At 34.7% G+C, this 21141-nt stretch overlaps 1 protein-coding gene across 3 annotated transcripts in view; it reads left to right on the forward strand.

Annotated features, from left to right (window-relative positions):
* MAP4K3 (mitogen-activated protein kinase kinase kinase kinase 3) overlaps positions 1-21141 on the forward strand; it is a 182621-nt gene that overhangs the window by 124884 nt on the left and 36596 nt on the right. For 2 of the 3 annotated variants that reach the window (XM_081796879.1, XM_006728030.3), the window contains exons 14-19: positions 1239-1297; positions 2577-2639; positions 12251-12309; positions 18503-18541; positions 18779-18832; positions 20865-20907. In XM_081796879.1, coding sequence (XP_081653005.1) covers positions 1239-1297; positions 2577-2639; positions 12251-12309; positions 18503-18541; positions 18779-18832; positions 20865-20907 — 317 coding nt within the window. The remainder of the gene's footprint in view (positions 1-1238; positions 1298-2576; positions 2640-12250; positions 12310-18502; positions 18542-18778; positions 18833-20864; positions 20908-21141) is intronic. The other variant, XM_006728031.3, reaches the window with a different exon arrangement.

Here is a 21141-nt window from a genome sequence, read left to right on the forward strand (position 1 = left end):
GGTAAAGTATGATGGACCTCTTCCCTTTTCCCCCATCTGCCAGTAAGAACGGTGTCATATCCTTCTATTGTGTTGAGGTAGCAACCACAACTTTTAATAATTTACGAGTTTGATATTTGAGGCTTTTAAAACTTACACAAGTTCTAATATCTGCTTTCTTAGAATATTTTATGATTTTATGTGAGATGTGATAGAATAGTTAATAATGCTGTTGACAATAAAGACAGGCTTTGGAAAAATTATTTTAATAATTGTGTATATTTGTTCCTGTTGACAATGTTTTATGTTCACAGTTACATGGTATCTCTCCATGCAGCCAAGGTTTTCTCTTATTAAACTAAATGGTGTGTAGGCAACATACCTGTGAAAATGGACACATTTGCAGAGAAGGTGTTATTCTTTCCCTTTAGGGAATCCTTTCTGCCTTCAGTTAAATATGATAAGCAAAAACTTGCCTTAAGAAATACATGCGGGGGGAAACAGGCCTCTTCACATGTGACAATAACACAAGGCAGATAGATGCACAAACTATCCTTATGTAACTTTATTACAGATTTAATTTTCCTAGTTGATGACAAATCTAGGTGAGAGCTGTTCACTAGGCCTCTATCAAGGTGAAATATATATAATTTTAATACCTTACTTGAAGTTACCTTATGGTCCTTGATGTAGGATCATGTGTGGACAGGTATGAGGAATCCACTATTGAAGAAGCCTTATCTTGGAAGTGATAGGCCATCACTCTGCCATATTAATTTGGTCACATAGACCAACCGTGGTGATGTGGGAAGGGACTACACACATTTATAAACACCAGGAGGGCAGGAATCATTAGAGGCCATCTTGAAGGCCGGCTTCCAAACATACTCTGCCTCATTTGCTGTTTACCCTCCTAAATCCTGAGTTAAGATTACCTCTAGTTAATGCTGGGTCACAGTGAAGTAGCAAGTTAGATCCTGACTGTAATTTTGCTAATCATCTTTTTTTTTTTTTTTCTTCACTATGGAAGAGGTCTAGGATTAACAGATTAAGCTTTAATATCCTACCTAGACTTTTTTGGTCTTTTTTCAGCCAACAGATTTTTCATTTACATCTTTGGGTTGTAATCACTGTATGGTAGATGGTAGATGATAAAATCATGGTAGATGATAAAATTAAATGTTTTGCCATAGAGTAACTTAAAATTATTACATCATTAAGAACATAGAAACAGATCATGGCTTTACTTCTTTTTTTAGTTGGCCAAGTAAAATTTGATCCACCCTTAAGGAAGGAAACAGAACCACATCATGAACTTGTAAGTAGTGTAGTCTTGGAATGTTAACACTGAATATAAATATTTTAATTAGTCTTTGTGATACTGGTACTGACTAAAAAATCTAGTTACTGATATTTTCAAAAGCATTTGGGGAAATAAAAAGGTAAGTAATTCTGAAATTTATAAAAAAAATAAATCTGTGTTGCTGAGATTGAATATTCTCAAAATTAGGAGAAACTAGTTTTACCATTCTCTGATTACATGTTTTTAATGCTGGCCTTTTTTTTTTTCTTCTCCATTTTTGTTTCTCAGCTTTTGAGGGGCTTTTTGTATATGCATTTATTGGGACAAATGCCACCATTTTAAATTAGAATGTTGGACCAATAAAAGCGCATCTCACTGAATTTATGGGCAGCCTTTTAAGAGTGTAAGCCAGTTTTCTAAACATCAGGGTAGAGTCAAATCTGTTTGGACTAAAACTCAGGAGAGACTAGGCATACATAGTAGATCAAATCTGTCATTCATTTAAGGCTTTGCTAACTATATGAATGTTCTTTTCATGATTCTTTTTAATGTTTTATATATGCCTTTCCAGATATATGATAATATATTTTTAGAAGGAACATGTTTTGCAAGTATTTGAGATGATAATATTCTATGGAAGAATAAAAAAATAAGACTTAAAAAACAAAATTAATCTTAATGAAATTAGTTTCCTGCAGCTCCAGATTATGTTTCACTTTTTTCTTTTCTATTCAGTAATGAGGAGAAAGTAAGTGTTAATAAGGACTAAGGATTGAAATGGGAACTTTCTTCTTAAATTTAATGCTTATTTTATCCCACTTGACTAAAGGCATACATACAAAGTGAATCTTTAGCCTTTAAATTATGGAGTTATTCTAATTCAGTATACCAGTATGGAGGAAAGGAGTTTTAAATAAAAATTCTTAAAATGATTATATTAAAATACTTAAGCCCAACATTTACATAGAGGATGGAGAAGGTTAAGAACAAAAAGTAGTCTAGTCATGATGTTTATAAATGCTAATAGTATTTTGTTAAGGCAGTTGGAGTTTGTGCTCATTTTAAGTTGGCATTGCATGTATTTAAATTCTGTGCTAATTTAATAACTGCATCACAGAGCAAAGTTGTTGCATTATTGATATTTTAGAGGCTCCTTAATATGATTTGACTTGGCATTTGCCTTAATAAAATTATGTTAGCAGGACTTACCTCACTTGTGACAGTTTCCCTTTGTGAATTTGTGGCTTTTAGTCTAAGTGTAAATAACTTGGGTTTCTTGGTCTCTGCTAAACAGCCCGACAGTGATGGTTTTTTGGACAGTTCAGAAGAAATATACTACACTGCAAGATCTAATCTGGTATTTCTCATCTTCTGATTTTCTTTGTCAGCATTGTTTAGTCTTAATTGTTTTTGGGTTTTTTTTAATCAAATATTTTGTCCAATTTTAATGAACCAGTTTAAGCATTGTTTTATAAGTTCCTGCCATTTAGCAAGCCTCTATATATTGATTGTAGCCATTTTTTTCTAAAACAAGTTAAATAGATATATCTACTCAAGAAATTTTTAATTTTTTATTATTTTTATGAAAAGTACTTAATATTCTCAAATGTATTTTTAAATTACATTTTCCTATAAAAATGTTCAGTTTTAATGTGACTTATTTTAATGAACTAGAAACCATCCATATATATATATACATATACATATACATTCATATATATTAAACTACTTTTATATATTACATATAAATGTATGCATATATAATTTTAAGAAATAACTTATCCCTAATTAACAATGAAATGAGTCTCAGATGAAATTTTAACTGTAGCATTAGGTAATATCCAGTTTTCTCAGGCCAAAATTTGGATTTTAAAGCCTCCCTGAAGTTATAGATATTAAGGCTGTGTTACCATTAGGTAAAAAAAGAGGAAAATTAACCCTGGTAAATATTAAATAAATAGTACTTTTAATAGTTGCTGTAAAATGGTTTTTTCTCTGTAGCTAGCCAGGGCTCCAAGTTGCTTCCAGATTTACTCCTAGATTGTACTTTTTTGCCTTTTCATTGGAATTTTCCTTCTCTTTCCTTTCTCTCTGCCTTAATAACATACTTCTTTCAATTCTGGTTGGTTGAAGTCATTATATAAATTCTTAAATCTATGCCCTGTAATATTTGTAGAACATGGAAGAGACTATTTACACCTAATTTCTCTTGGAGGAATTTGCTGTCTTGATGGGCAAAAAATACTCGGACATATAAACTTTCAGCCATACAGCAAAATATATAGTGGATTGCCAACAGGTGGTGACTGTTAATGACAAGATGCTAACATATGAAATAGGTGCTATGGAAATCAGAGGAGAAAAGCTTTTGGGTTAATGTGGCTTTATCTGGCTTCTGGAAGGGACTAAGACTGATTTCATTGTAGTGTAGGAACCATTGTAGATTCTTCAGGAAGAGAAGGGCGGATGTCTCCAGTGTTTCGTGGGAATTGCTATGGGAATGATCATTGGCACGGACCACAGTTTTGAGAGAAGGCAGATAAAGAGCTGAAATTATCAAATGGTTATACTACTACTGGAATTATGGAATTAGCTCAGAAGAGGAAGATTGAAGTCATCAAAGAAGAAAGGATAGATGAAACCATGAGATTGCGTGTGTTCACTAATTAGGGCTGAAGGAGGAAGGAATACAGAAAACTCGTTACCACGAGGGGTGATCCCTGTGTTTTACAGTCAAAGGTAGAACCAACATGGGAGAGGGGGAAGAAGCAGTTGAAAAGCTGGAAGAGTCAGTACATGGACTGTTACAAAAGAAAGAAGGATGCATCAGATGGTCCAGAGAGGACCAGAAAGTGTAAGGATTGAGAATTAACTGTCCAAAGGGGCAAGAAAGATGAAATGTCTGAAGAAAACAGTGATTTTCGGATTAAAGATTTTTTCAGAATTACACATAGGTAGGCTAGAATGACAGTTAGTGAAATTTGTTGTGGAAATAAAAAACCACAGAAACAAAAGTTTAAATTGACTTATTAATACTGTCTAGAAAAGACAACAACAACAAACCCAGAAACATAGTCTTTAGAATTACAGTTATTCTTTTTTGTGCTCCTTATTTCTGGAACTAACCTAGTAACCTGAATAAGTTACCTTGGCTCTGCTCCCTAGAACTGTCCCTGCCCCCAAGTCACCAGGAGTTTCTTATGACAGAGGGCTTTAGGGATAGTTAACTTGTTAGATAGTTCTGGCAGAAGAGGGATGAACGACATATTTGTCAGATTCTACAGTTTATAAAATCAACCTTTAAAAGTTCACTTCTGATGATAATAAAAGCTAACATTATCTACAAGTTTTTAAACACAAGGCATTCTAAACACTTCAAATGTATTAACTTAAAATCCTTGTTTTACAGATGAGGGGATTTAAGGTATAAAGAAGTTGAAATTGGTCTTACCACCCAGCTAAATTAATGGCCGAGGTGGGGTTTGATTGGGGCAGCCTGGCTCAGGAATTCAAACCTAAACCATTGTCCATGTTACCTCTACCCCATGTCATCAGGTTTTTTCCCATGAATACTGAGCCTGCACTCATGATCTCTCTTTTTACTCAACATATATATGTTCCATAGTTATTTTTTTATTGTGGTAAAATATACATATAACACAGAAATTACCATTGGAACCACTTTTAAGTGTATGGTCCAGCAGCATTAAGTTCATTCATATTGTTGTGCAACCATCACCACTGTTCATCTTCCCACACTGCAGCTTATTACCCATTAAACAATAACTCCCTTCCCACCTTCCTTCCAGCGCCTGGCAACCACCATTCTATTTTCTGTCTTTTTGACAGACTTTATGTAAGTGGAATCGTACAACATTTATCCTTTTGTGACTGGCTCCCTTCACTTAGCATCATGTCACATCTTTAAAGATTCATCCATGTTGTAGCATGTGTCAGAATTGCCTTTTTAAGGCTGAATGATGTTTCTGTGTGTGTATATGTATATGTGCGCGTCTGTACCACATCTTGTTGGTTAATTCATCTATCAGTGGACAGTGGGATTGCTTCCACCTTTTGACTGTTGTGAATAGTGCTGCTATGAACATGGGTGTGCAATATCTATCGAGATTCTACTTTTAGTTCTTTGGGGCACATGAAAAGGAGAATTGCTGCGTCATGTGGTAATTCTGCATTTAATTTCTGAGGGAAATGCCATGCCACTTTCCATAGCAGCTGTGTCATTTTACAGTTCCCACCAGCAGCGCACAAAGGCTCCAATTTCTCCACATCCTCGTCAACACTTGTTATTTTTGGGTGTGTGTGTGTGTGTGTGTGTGTGTGTGTGTGTAACAACAGCTATCCTAATGGGTGTGAAGTGTCCATAGCTATTTCAATTGTCTAATTTCATCAGTCCTAAAACTTCAGCACTGTGAGCAGGATTTCCAACTGTTACAAATACTTGTTGCCACTAGAAACCTGATGAACTCAAAGTGTCTGGCTGTCATCTTAGTAGGCACTTGGCACCAAGATGACAACTGTAAATCTTCTGGGACGCAGAAGAAACATTTACCCCTTTTGTTTTTTTAAAGATTTTATTTATTTATTTTTAATTAATTTATTTATTAGAGAGTCTGCACATGCATGTGCAAGGGTGTGCAAGGGAAGGGGCAGAAGGGGAGGGAGAGGGAGAGAATCTCAAGCAGACTCCACACATAGTGCAGCCCGTGGGCGGGGGGGGGGGGTATTCGAGATCATGACCTTGAGATCATGATCTGAACTGAAACCAAGAGTCTGGACATTTAACCAACTGAGCCACCCAGACACCCCAAAACATTTACCACTTTAAAGACTTTGCTGCTTAAAAGTCCCATATCATCAGTGATTTCTTATTGTTTTAAGTGCTAAGGGTATTCATTTTATAATCTTGTAAATGAATTGAGACTATTACATCTCAATTTTCATTATTACAGTACAGAGATTTTTTTAAAAAGATTTTATTTATTTATTTGGCAGAGAGAGAGAGAGCACGAGCACAAGCAGGGGAAGCGGCAGGCAGAGGGGGAGGGAGAAGCAGACTCACTGTCAAGCTGGGAGCCCGACACGGGACTCAATCCCAGGACCCTGGGATCATGACCTGAGCCAAAGACAGACGCTTAACTGTCTGAGCCACCCAGGCACCCCCAGAGATTTTTTTTTAATTAGATAATCATAATGTATGAGACCAGGAGAACAGAACTTGATTTCTAAAATTGTTAGTAAAAAAAAGTTTGCAAATTTTGAGAAGATGCCAAAGTTAAAAAACCTCACTATGATACAATAATTAAATAGTAAGAATTTTGCTTCTAGAAGAAAACATAGGGAGTAATCTCTTCTGTTGCCTTAGCAACAGTTTTCTAGATATGTCTCCTAAGGCAAGGGAAACAGAAGCAAAAATAAATTATTGGGACTACACCAAAATAAAAGGCTTTTGCACAGACAAGGAAACCATCAGCAAAACGAAAAGGTAACCTATCGAATGGGAGATATTTGCAAATGATATATCCAGTAAGGGGTTAATATCCAAAATATCTAAAAAAAACCCTTCACAACACCAAAAAACAAACTATCTAGTTAAAAAATTAGCAGAGGACCTGAATAGACATTTTTCCGAAGACAGCAGGTAGCCAACAGACATGTGGAAAGATGTTCAGCATCACTTATCATTAGGTAAATGCAAATCAAAACCACAATGAGATATCACCTCAAGACCTGCCAGAATGGCTAGAATCAAAAAGTCAAGAAATAAAAGTGTTGGCAAGGATATGGGACAAAGGAGCCCTTGTGCACTTGCTAAGTGGGGATGTAAATTAGTGCAGCCACTATGGAAAACAGTATGGAGGTTCCTGAGAAAAATTAAAAATAGAGATACCAATATGATCCAGTAATTACACTACTGGGTATTTACCCAAAGAAAATTAAAACACTAATTCTAAAAGATATATGGACCCCTCTGTTTATTGCAGCATTATTTATAATAGCCAAGACATTGAAACTTAAGTGTTCATACGTAGATGAAGGGCTGAAGAAGATGTGGTAGACACACACACACACACACAGGAATATTAATTATTCAGCAGTTAAAAAAAGGATGAGATCTTTCCATTTGCAAAACCATGGATGGACCTAGAAGGTATGCTAAGTGAAATAAATCAGAGGAAGACAATACCATATGATTTCACTTCCATGTGGAATCTAAAAACCAAAGCAAATGAACAGACAAGCCAAAAAAAAAAAACCAGAAACAGACCCATAAATACAGAGAACAAGCTGGTGGTTGCCAAAAGAGAGAAGGGTGGGAGATGGGCAAAATGGGTGAAGGGGGGGCGCCTGTGTGGCACAGTTGGTTAAGCGACTGCCTTCGGCTCAGGTCATGATCCTGGAGTCCCTGAATCGAGTCCCGCATCGGGCTCCCTGCTCAGTGAGGAGCCTGCTTCTCCCTCTAACCCTCCCCCCTCTCATGTACTCTCTTTCTCTCTCTCATTCTCGCTCTCTCAAATAAATAAATAAATAAATAAATAAATAAACCTTAAAAAAAAAAATGGGTGAAGGGGAGTTGGGAGGCACAGGTTTCCAGTTACGGAATGAGTTAGTCACAGGGATAAAGGTGCAACATAGGGAATATAGTGGTGTTGTAATAACATTGTATGGTGACAGATGGGAGCTACAGTTGTGGGGAGCACAGCATAATGTATAGAGGTTTTGAATCACTATGTTGTACGCCTGAAACTAATATGAGATGTGTCAACTATACTTCCAATTTAAAAAAAAAATGTAAACATATCCTTAATCATTTTTATATTTATTACATGGTGGAATAATAATGCTTTGGATATGTTGGTTCAGTAAAATGTATTATTTAAAAAATAGTAAGAGGGGCGCCTGGGTGGCTTAGTCATTAAGCATCTGCCTTTGGCTCAAGTCATGATCCCAGGGTCCTGGGATCAAGCCCCACATCGGGCTCCCTGCTACCCGGGAAGCCTGCCTCTCCCTCTCCCACTCCCCCTGCTTGTGTTCCTTCTCTTGCTGTGCCTCTCTCTGTCAAATAAATAAATAAAATCTTTAAAAAATAAAAAATGGTAAAAGTTTGGCCCGTAACCATAGAATGGGTTTATCTGATGTAAAAGAAGCTGTCTCCAGATTAAAAGATTATACATCTGTTTAACTGATGGCCAATTTTTTTATAATTTGCCTAATTTTACTGGCTATTTTAGCCCATATACCAATGAAAAATATATTAAAGTTAATTATATGCAAAACACTATGTTAATTGCTGTGGAGGAACATAAATAGTAACATAATCTTTGCTCTAAAGAAACTTACAGTATGCGTGAAAAAGTAAGAATACATATTTAAATTATAACTAAAAACATCAGAAAGATACACCCAATTGATCATTATCAGTAAACAAAAGTACTTTAAGATTACCCCTTAATTAGGTCAAAATTGAATAAAGTCTAAAAATAAATTTATTCTGAGAAACAGTAAATGCCGACCAATTTGTTTATTTCAAGTTTGTTAAACTATTACTTATCATTAAGTTTATGTGGTGTGGTTACTCTTCTTACCTAATACATAAGACAGTTTCTAAGGAGAATTCATTTCATAGCTGCACAATGATAAGACATTTTCTGGAATGGCAAACCTACCCTGCTGATCTTATTTTCCAAGTTTGCCATGTAAGAGTCATGAATACTGCTTAGTGTTCATCTGTTAGTGTTCTGACCTCACGGGCTTCTCTGACTTTTTTTAAGAAATAAAATCTTTTTTGATTTGTCCACGATTCAGTTATTTTTTACTTTATAAATTATCTACCCATATTAAAAGGTATCTTAAAATGACTTTATTCATATTATAATTTTCTCATTTTTTGATGAGGTAAAAACTCTCCTCTTGTGCTGTTCTCTTTTTTGTTGGTTAAAATGTATTTGCCAAAGTATTTTTTCTTTTATGTTTCTGTAGCCTGCTATATCAGTTCTATTAACTTCCTCTTGTTTTTTCATCAGGTGTAGACTTTGCAACCTCCCAAGGGGTTTATTTAAAAAAAAAAAAAAAGTAATAAGATTTTCTTGATGATATATTTTCCTTTTCTGCTGTTCTGTGCTTCCCCATTCATTAAAACTGAAGTTAGGATTTTCTGACCCAAAAAGATATTTTCATTGGGCTGGAGTGACCACCTTCAATTTTTGCTTGAGTGTTCGGGTTGAATCTATACAAGAAGGCTATTGTGTGTCTTCAGTCCTTGTTACTTATTTGACTTTACTGTGTAGTTAAACATTGTCATTCATTAATAAGTTGATGTCTCATTTGTGCTACTAATTTTTTCTACGTCTCTCCTGGCATGTTCAAATGTATTCTTACTTAGCTTACGAAGGATTGCTGTGTTTTACCATCATCTAGGGTTATCTTGAGTGCTTTTCCAAGCATCATTTTGGTAGCATTTTTCTATTACAGAATAGCTTCCAAGTACTTCTTAACAAGCATTTTAGATCAATCTTTCTTAGACTGTTCTGAAGATATATAAATAGCTACTAACTTTGCCCAAGTTTTACTTTTCTTCCTTGCCTTTTTATTTCTTCTCCTTTTCTTTGAATGATTTACTGTCTGAATTCCTGGCATATAATAGGTTTTAAGTAAATAATAGTTGAGTTAAATGAGATTCAATACTTATTAAAAGGACTGAGTGTAATTCTTGTACTTGATGACATTCCTAGCACGTTGTTTTTGTTCCATGGTTGCTAAAAACATAACTTGATTTATGGAGAAGGAATTAATAAAGAATGAGCCCCTTTTAATTTTAGCTTTCCTGGTAGGGCTTGAGACATGACACATTTAATCATCTGACTTGGATATATCTCCAACTTCTTCCTGGCCTGAACGTTATTCTGCATATGAACCTATGTTCAATTTTCTATTAAAATACTAGTTATTTTAGATTCCTCTCTTACCTTCCTAAGTAGCTGCTAATCTCAGTTGATTTTTTTAAAAATCATTGTATCAAACTGGTAGTTGTCATGTATCATAAGCTGACTATTGCTACAATAGCCAAATCTGTGTTTATATAACAGAAACCATGGCCACTCCGCACAAAATGTACATTTTAGAAGCCGAAATTTGATTAAGGACTTAAGAGATTCTGTTGGCTAAAGAGATTGCTGGTATGGTAGAGGTGGTGTAGTTACCTACAGCTGAAGAAAACAAACTTGAATTTAGAAGTGCATTCATTGAGCTTAGTCCTTCTCTTTACTGAATGCCAAAGTTTAAAGGTTCCTGTACAAAGCCATGACCACTTAAATTGTGCAGCATAATTGTGTGGCAGTCTTACGATAATAGTGCTGTCATCCTATTAAGGTATATTATTATGAATTAGAACAGGTATCCTTTTTCATTAGAATTTCATGTGATACCAGTGTGAGAGTTGACTAATCTTATTTATGACGTATTATCTTTTTTGTCACTGGTAAGAACATTTATTATGCATGAAAGCACAGAAATATTGAAGAAGACAAAAATTGAGTCTTGTCTGAACCAGGATTTTGATTCTGTATTTCATCAGTTATCTTTTTGACAGGTGCTAGAATACTTAAATGTTAAAGTGCTTTTCACTTAACTGCAATGTATTGCTTAGAATCCTCATATTCCAAGGCTTAGTATTTTTGTGATCTAGAATTTGTGTATCTTAACGAGGCTGAAGTGTTAGTTGTCTCTTTACAGGAAAATAAACTATTGGCATTTGAACAAGCATTTATTTTAAGGGCCTAGTTAGTGACCTATTTATTCCTTATAAAAAAAGTACTAGCTGGGCTGTAGGGAAGAAAGATGGGTTTAACATTTTCCCTTGGTTTGAGGAGCTCACAGCCTGGCTCCTATTTTTATAGACTGGTAAATTAATTAATTAAAAGGTAGTCTAAGTGCTAGAGGAGAACTTTGTATTAAATACTGTAGAGACATGGAACAGGTTGCACCTTTTCCTGCAGTCTTTGAAGGCTACTCAAAGGAGGTATCTTGCACTAAATCCTGATTGTTCATTTGGCAATATCTTGTATAATTAGAAAACACTTTAAGTATGCTATATTCTAATGAAAATAAAATTCATTTAAAATGTTAAATATTCCCCCTTTATTGTTAAAACCATGCTTGGAATACAGTTACTTAAGAAGGGGAGGAAGAAAAGCTTTACTTTGTACTTTCTATGGTTGTTAGAAAACTTTTTTTTTCCCTCAAGAAGGCATTTGAGTTGAGGATATATATTAGTCCCTTTAAATTTCAATTCTACTCTTTACAACCTGTAGCGTTCAGTGGAAATGTTTAGTTAAGGAACTACCTTAGTAATACTCTTTTGAAGTTTTGCTACTTAACTCTTTAAAAAATTATTAAAAATCCTTTAAGTGTAATTTACAACCTTGTGCATGTTCATCTATATAATTTACTTAAAAAGAGCACCCTATTCTATATCTTTAAAAAATTATTATCTGCATGAAGCAATAGTAGAAATATGTGAATGTGTATATATACATAATTATTGCAGATCTTATTATATACAAGGTCAAGATTTTTGTTGCTTGTTCTCTTCTGTAATCATTTTTGCTTCATTATAGCTTGATATCAAGTATCTTATTTGAGCGTTTTTCTTTCTAAAAACTGATTTTTATAAATTTTAATTACAAAAGCAATAACCATAAATGAAACTTGCACATATTACTCAAACAAGTTCCAGAAAAATACTGAACTTAAATAAATACGTGAACCACAACTACAAACTTCTGACATCTTTTATTGTTGGAAGTCCTACTATGCCTTTTTTTGTCAAAGAACATATAGCAATACAGATTTATTTGCAGTCTGGGGTTTCTCTTTTAAAATATATATATTTGTGTATCACGATTTGTAATATACTACTCTTTTGCTAAATATGTTATTTTATACTATTAGGATCTACAGCTAGAATATGCACAAGGACACCAAAGTAGTTACTTTTTGGGTGCAAACAAGTAAGTAAAGTTCTTTTTAAATGTAAATTCAAGAATAATTAAGTTACTTTATATTTTAGTATACTCACTGTATTATGTATTTATATTTATTGTGTATTTTATTATATATAATATTTAATATGTAAAATATATTTTAATATTTCCAGAAGTAAATTGTAGTAGTCTGGTAGATATGTTTTATAATATGCTTTTAACTTTTCTTCATCACTACTTTGCTAATCATTTAGTAATTGTCATAATGGGGACAATCACCTTAAATTTTTTATATCAAGCTACTTTTTCTAACCTTATTAGAAAAAAATGTACATTCCAACTGAAGATAATATATGTTTCAGGATTTTTTTCTTTTATTATTTTTTTAATTTTTATTTATTTTTTAAAGATTTTATTTATTTATTTGAGAGAGAGAATGAGATAGAGCATGAGAGGGGGGAGGGCCAAAGGGAGAAGCAGACTCCCTGCTGAGCAGGGAGCCCGATGTGGGACTCAGTGCCGGGACTCCAGGATCATGACCTGAGCCGAAGGCAGTCGCTTAACCAACTGAGCCACCCAGGCGCCCTATCTATTTATTTATTTATTTTTAAGATTTTATTTATTTATTTGTCAGAGAGAGAGCATAAGCAGGGGGAGTGGCAGGCTCTCCACTGAGCAGGGAGCCCGATGCGGACTCGATCCCAGGACCCTGGGATTATGACCTGAGCTGAAGGCAGACGCTTAACCAAATGAGCCACCAGGCACCCTTCTTTTATTTTTAAAGTTGACCTATTTATTCCTTATAAAACTTGCTTTGGTACATATCCCAGGTGTGTTGGCTCTTAAAATAGCCGGGAATATTCACACCTTTTAGAAATCTCTATCCTGACTTTTTAGTTAAGAGCTTTTCAAAAAGTAGAGAGTAGTTAAAATATGTCTAGTGTCTTAAGAATTATCAGTTCATGCAAGAAGTAAATCCAGCAATTATTAAAGGCCTCCTCTACGCTAGGCACTGTCTGGGTGGGGCACCACTGGGGTGAAAAGGCAGCTTTTACAGGGTCTAACAATTTAAGTTGCTCGCAGTCCTGAGTCAGCAGGGTAAGGAGACAGGACTCTGCTGTTCCCAGTAGGTTCTCATTTCCTGAGTTCATGAATTAGATTATCATTTTAAAATCTAATTTGTAAGGAAATACTGTTTAAGTTGCCAAAATCTCCCAGCAGTGTAGATATTATCTTAGTAATCAGAACAACTTAAAATTTCAACATATGATTTCACTTACATTAGAGCGTTGAGAAGTATACATACATCCATACTTTAAGCAGTTGAGAAATGGTGACTAAAGACGAGTAGCTCGGATTTAAAGATAATGCAAAATCATGTCTCTCTCCTTTTTTATAGACTAGATGTTTAATACACTATCTTTTCTCAACACAGAGAAAAGACTTTGAATGACAACCTAGAGAAATGCATTAGTTTTGATTTAAGCTGAACTTCAGTTAAATACGATGAGGTTTTTTGTTTTTTTTAATTAACCTGATTTAGGTTTCCTAAAATGGAAAATAAGCATAAAATTTCCCTAGTAGAAAAATGAAATTTTATCTAAAGAGTAACTATGTGCTATTTGTAATCTGTCCTGATTTGTTGATGGACAGCAAAGAAAATTTGTCTCATAGTGGTTAGCAAATAAAAATTCTGAAGTGCTTTTTGTGTTGTTTTGTCTAAATTTAAGGTCACTGGTTTTAAGGACCTTGTTAGCAAATTTTGGTATATTTTAAGAGACAGTGGATAATTTGGAGAAATATTTCATTTATCCTTTTTTGGTTCATTTTAAATATATTTTTGAATTATATACAGGCAAAAATGCAAAAAAATATATAGCCCATCACTAAATGCTTTTCCAGATTCCTTAGTTCCCATTGTCTAATTTCTGATTGTTAGACATTTTCATAGTATATAGTTACTTTGGCTAGGTAAAATGTTAATAATTTGCCCAACCTTCATTTTTTGATTAATTGGATCCCTGCTTAAGGAACTGTATTCTATATAACGAATCACTGGCAAGGTAGGTTGGCCAAAAGTTTGACCTTTGGCTGTGTTTCATGTACAGGTATATACATACATGTGACATGAGCATGGATGTAGCACTTCTCTTACTGTAGTGATATGTCTGCTTTATTCTTGTGACTAGGCAGTGTTTTAAAACTCACAGGATTTCCTGCTTTCTCCATAGGTGATCAGGCAGACAGATTTCCATTTATGGGTTTCTACCTATTCCAGACCAAACAGGAACTAAGATAGTTTGGTTATTTTGTTTTGTTTTGTTTTGTTTTGTTTTAACAGAATGAAAGGTATTTTGACTTACGGGGTTTTCTTTTCTTTTGAATGCTGTTATTATTGGGATCAACTTTTCTGATCATTTAAAACCAACAAAATACTGTTTTTAAAAGAAAACAATTATTTATAATTTTGTCTTTAATGTAGAGCAAAAATTCTAAAGATAAAGTCTCTTCTGAAGACTGAAATAATGGTGAAAAGAGTAACTGAATTACACAGTTCCTGGCACAATTGAGTGTAGTAATAGTAAATGCCAGCTCTGGAATCAGAATGCCCTCTTCCTGTAAGCTATGTGACCTTGAGAAATTTACCTCAATTTTCTCTGGTAAAATGGGGATTATAATTAGTCCCTGCCTTGTAGGGTCCTAAGGGTGAAAGGTAGTAATCATTGCAAAGCATTTAGGACAGCTGGGGTTTAATAAATACTTACTAATTGCCCTTACCTGTAGTATTTACTCAGTAACTAATCGTTGATGTAAGAGCAAGTGAATATGAGTGAATAAAACTGCTCTTTGGTTTTAAAGACATAAGAAGTTTTTTTGTTTTGTCTTCAGATATAATCAGGACAATACTTAAAAGATTGTTTTGAGCCATTTAGGCAATTTCAGATTTTAGTAACCAGCAGCCTGAATTTCTTAGCTAATGTGAATATGCTAAATATTTTGGCTGTGGTTTTTACTTCCCTATATCAGTTTCTTCACTTCACCACTTAAATCTATAATTGCATATTGTTCCATTTTTAACTTTTCATCCAGATTTCCAAATTATTTTAGATTGACTTAGTAATTCAGTATTTGTGGGCATCATTTTTGTTTTATTTTGTTGATCACTTTCTAAAATTTCCATAACAGAAGAATCCACATGGACTAGTGAATTGTGACACTGTTTATTGTAGAGCACCCAATCTTGGTGATTAAATCAGTGTCACATATTTCTCTAGGGCTCTCAAGATACAATATTTTTTTTTTTAAAGATTTTATTTATTTATTTGAGACAGAGAGAATGAGAGAGAGAGCGCACATGAGAGGGGGGAGGGTCAGAGGCAGAAGCAGGCTCCCCGCCGAGCAGGGAGCCCGATGCGGGACTCGATCCAGGGACTCCAGGATCATGACCTGAGCCGAAGGCAGTCGCCCAACCAACTGAGCCACCCAGGCGCCCTCTCAAGATACAATATTTACTGTAAATGAACCTCTTAGCAAATTTAGCCGTGTTTCATTTTCTCTTTTATAAAGCCTGAAAAGCAAATCATATATCCTACTTTTCATTAAAACTTTGTGAATTCTATAACTTTATTAACAAAATATCTGTAACATAGTAGGAGATTTACAAGTAAATAAATAAAAATTTACATGAGTCCCTCGCCATAGGCTAGCTGCTTTTCTGTGTTCTTATTAAGCCTTTCTCTCTTATTCTTGGCAAATCTAACACTCTCAGGAAGATTCTTTTTTAAAAAGTGGAATGCCATGTAAATCCAATTAAATATGGTAATTGAAAATAAACTACATTTTGAATTTCCCTCTTATTTTCAAATTTGAATATTCTCTACTGAAAAAGGAGGTGCCCCCCCAAAACTGTTGTCATGTGTGTAAGAAGTGTTTTTCATATCTTCCAAAATGATATAAAAGCCCACTGTACACTTCAGAGATACTGTGTTTAACTTAGTAAAATAGTTTAAAGCAGTGCTTCTTCAATTTTTGGTCTCAGGACCCTTTACAATCTTAAAAATTATTGAGGACTCTAGTAAGCTTTTGTTTATATGAGTTATAACTGTCAATATTTATAGTATTGGAAATTTACACTAAGAACTTTTCAAAATATTTACTTATTTAAAATAGTAATATATTCATTACATGTTATAAATAACATTTTTTGTGTGTGTATTAAAAAAAAATTACTCATCACTAAGGACCAATTTAAATGTCACCTCTTTATGATACCTTCCTTGTAACACCACTTGATTCCTTTCATGAAACTTAGAAGCAGCAAATAATTGTGATAATAGTCTTTATATATGTCAGTGTAATTCAACAGACTTTTGTTGAGGCCCACTAATAACATTTATTTATGAAAAACAGCTGTTTTCCTGAAACAGTAATAGTAAGAAAAGTGGCATTGTTTTATATTTTTTGCAAATCTCTTTAATATCTGGCTTAATAGAAGACAGCTGCATTCTCATATCGGCTACTAATCTGTTGTGTTATGCATTTTGTAATCTCTGGAAAACTCCAGAGTTTCCTTCTCGATGAAAGAACAAGAGTGCAAAAGGTAAATGCTTTTTTGTAGTATGTGTATTAAATATGAAAATAGTTTTGTTCTTGCAGACCTCCTACAGGAGACCAAGGGACCTCAGAGATCCCTAGACCACACTGAGAATTGCTAGTTTAAAGAAATGTTGCTCAGTCAATCATAATAAAGAAAATACTAATTGAGTACTTACTCTATTCTAAATTACTATTCTAAGCACTTTACCCAAGATATTCAGTGTATCGTCAGATAAACACTTTGATGTAGGTACTGTTATAATTCCTGTTTTATAGATATGGAAACTGAAGCATTGCAAAGTAACTTATTGAATGCCACACAGCTTACAGGGACAGAGGCGGGTTTCAAATTCAGGCTGTCTTTGCTTCATAACCTGGCTATCCGGCTTCTAGTCAGAAGTCCTGCCTTCCTTGAGCTAGCCCTTGAAGAGCTTTGTGAGTTAGATGATAGATTTGACTGAAGTACCTCAATTTTTTTATCTACAAAATAGGATTTGCAGTTAGTTTATGGCTTTCCCATGTCATTTACACTTGAGTTAGAGCTTTGTCATTTTTTAATAGTTAGGTTGTCAGTAAGCTGGCCTAATTAAAATATTTAAGACCAAAATCTATTCTATTAATTGCGTATACCAGCTAAACCGTACCTTTCAGTTTCTCTGGTTTTATGTTTTGATAATTCTAAGGGCAGTTTTTTCCAATATATATCAGAGGGGGAAAATGATTAGAAGGTACTGCCTTAGAACTTTGGAGGAGAGTAAATTTCCATTGACTCACTTTTACCTCAATAATCTATTAGTAACCATATTTCTCCCTATCCCATTGGCTTTAAGAAAGCTACGGAGTTTTTATGCTTGAAGAGTGTAACATAGGAGATACGCTGCATGAACTTGCAGTGAAAAGAAGTAAGGGAACTTCAGGAATGCCACGAGTGCTCTCTTACATTCCTGAATATCAAAGTTTCATAAATTGCTCCTAATGATAAAATCCTCGCACCTGGTCTGATACAGGCTTAGTCTCCCAAAAGTGTAAATGTGTTTGCCAGTACACCACTGGAGAACAGATACGTCAGGTAAGTGAGTGTCTTCTGTGAAAGCAAAGTGCTACTACATTCATGTATTCACATCACATGCATGCATGCTTTTGCAGAGATCCAACATGTTGAGTTTCATTTTGTAGGATTGCCTGAGAGCATGTTTTTTTAAAGTGTGTCACCTTCCTTATTTTAAGAAAAAGAAAATATAATTTCAGGTGTCAGGTAAAATGTTCCAGGTAAAATTTGAATCCTGGAAACCCCTGGCTATGACCCTGCAATTATGGTTTTGTCAGTCCTATTGTGACATTTCATGGTGGGTTGTCCTCTGTTTGAATTGGTATTTTTCACTAAACATTAGGATTTATTTTGTTCATTTCAAATACATGTATAAAGACATTAGCAACAGAAAATACAGATATATTATTAAATATAACTTGATGTTCTATGGTATAGAGATCATTGTAGCAGATGTTAGTAAATAGTAAAGAGTAATTTTAAAATTTGTGGGTAAGGTTAAAGTGATGAAAATGTACTTGGTATTCCTTTGCTTATTCACATTATTTTTTGTTTTTGTTTTTGTTTTCTTTTAAGGAGTCTTCTGAAGTCTGTTGAAGAAGAATTACATCAGCGGTAATTTTGATTTTTAATTAAGCCTAAAATACTTTATATCATAGATGAGTAAAGTCTGTTTGCCCCCTTCTCTGTCATGTAGCCTAAGATTGTTTTGTTGTTGTTTAATTCTGAATCCTGCAAATCTGCAAATAAAATTCTGTCTTGCAGTGGCCTTTCCTGCATTTTCTAAAATTTACTCTTAAGCCGTTTTGGTAAAGTCCATTTAGTGACAGTGGAATTATCCTTTGTCCTTAGAGGGCATGTGGCACATTTAGAAGATGATGAAGGGGATGATGATGAATCTAAACAGTAAGTTCTTTTTCTGTTTTTGATAAAAGAAAATGTGTCATTTGACTTGATTTCGTAAATCTGACAGCTTAATATTGCCAGTAATTTTAATATCATTAGTAACATAGTATTATGGGTTATACCACAGTTTCTTTCTCTTTCCGTATTCTAGTTGTGTTAGCTCAAGCAGCATTAACAAAACACCATAGCCTGGTGGTTTAAAAATTGATCTCACAGTTCTGGAGGCTGGGAAGTTCAGGCTCGAGCTGCAGGCCAGTTTAGTTCCTAGTGAGAGGTCTCTTTCAGGCCTGCCAGATGGCTGCCTTTTCACCATGTTCTCACGTGGGCTTTCCTCAGTCCATGCATGCAGAGACAGAAATCTCTTCCCCTTTTCCTATCCAATGAGGACCTCACTCTTATGACCTCGGTTAACCTTCCACTAAACACTAGAATATGAGCATAATTCAGCCAAGTTGTCTGCCTCTCTGTAACAAGGATCCCCTTTCCTCCCGTTTCCAATAGTATGTTCATCATTTCCATCTAAGACCTCAGCAGGATGGCCTTAACGTCCACATTCTACCAACATTCTGTTGGGGATTATGTATTCTCTAAGAAGATGGAAACTCTCCTGCATGCAGCTCTCCTCTCTCTGGCTGCTCACCAAGATCACTCTTAGTGTCCATATTTCTAGCATGTACCTTAGAACTCTTCCAGCCTCTACCTGTTACTCAGATCCAAAGCTGCTTCCACATATTTGGGTATTTGTTATAGCAGTACCCCACTTCTTGGTACCAAGCAAGTCTGTCTTAGCTCGGCCTGCCATAAGAAAATACCATGGACTGCGTGACTTGAGTAACAGCAGTTTGTCACACTCTGGAGCCTCAGGTGTCTAAGATAAAATAACTGCCTATTCAGTTCCTGGTGGGGGCCCTATTTGTGGGTTGTAGGCAGCTGCCTTCTTGCTCAAGTGGTCTTTTCTCAGTGTGTACACAGAGAGAGAGAAGGAAGGAGCAACCTCCTTTCCTCTTCTTATAAGGTCCTGTAGGATCAGGACCCCACCCTTAGGACCTTCTTTAACCTTAATTACCTCCTAGAAGCCCTATGTCCAAATACAATCACATTAGGGGTTAGGGCTTAAACATAGGAATTTTGGTGGACAAAATTCAGTTCATAGCACTGGCTCATGACAAAGAATTTTGAAATGTCATAAATTCGTAATTGGTAGATGCTGTAATTATTACTACAACTACAAACAAAGAGGCTTGTACTTGGTTGATTAAATTTCATCTGCTATGTTTTAAATAAACACCTACATTGGATATAAATCTATTTTTCAAGAGGGAATATTTTCACTTATGTAAGCATTGATACTTAGTTTTTTAGATTTTTTTTCCCCCTTTGAAGAAAGGTGCAATTTCATGGGAGAGTGACACCTGACTAGCAGCTGGAGGCGTGGAGGCATAGGTTTTCCTTTGTACCTCACTACTCTGTGACCTTGAATCAGGTCACTTAGCCTCTCTGGGCCTCCCTTTCCTCATCTGAGAGTTAATGCTCGATCATCTTTTCATTTTTTTGTACATCTAAAATGCCAGTCCTGAGTTGTAATGAATTTTAGCTTCAATCAAATAAATTCTACCTAAAATTTTCCAGCAAATATATGTAGCTTTTGATGAGCTTCATCAGAGATATTTCATATCTAACAGTAAAAATGAAGCTTACATTGTAATATATTTTTATACTATATCATTTTGCTCTTTTTCCCTAAACTAATTGCTGCTTATGTTTTTATAATAATTACTTTCCAATTGATATAAACTGGAACTGTAATTATCTTCTCCTGTTTTAATCTGAAACCAAGAAAGCATATCTCCTTAATTACTTCTGAATAAAACTTCATTCAGTGTAACTTGAACATTTCACAGACTATTTTGGAAAACACTCATAATCTCAGAAAAGGGAACTTGTTTATGCAAGTTTTCTTCCATATCTTTGAAAAATTAATTATATTTTAGTAATAATTCAATTCTGATTCTAAACGCTCATGTTTTTATAGTTCAACCATGAAAGCGAAAGTTCCACCTCCTTTGCCACCAAAGGTAAGCAGGTTTGTTTTTCAACTTGAATTACGTGGGTGTGGGTGGGTGTGGGTGTGGGTGTGATTGTTCTGCCACTTTAGTACTGTATTAATAGTTTCTCTGTAGCTTATTTTCACTTGGGATCCGCCCAAAAAAAAAAAACCATGAACAAGTGACTAACCATGATATAGATGACTGTGATTATTTTTGTTTGTCTTTTTTTAATTATCCAACTTGTCACTTAGTATTTATGCT

This window comes from Leptonychotes weddellii, chromosome 10 (assembly GCF_054177405.1).
Source record: "Leptonychotes weddellii isolate Sample4059 chromosome 10, ASM5417740v2, whole genome shotgun sequence".
NCBI lineage: Eukaryota > Metazoa > Chordata > Mammalia > Carnivora > Phocidae > Leptonychotes > Leptonychotes weddellii.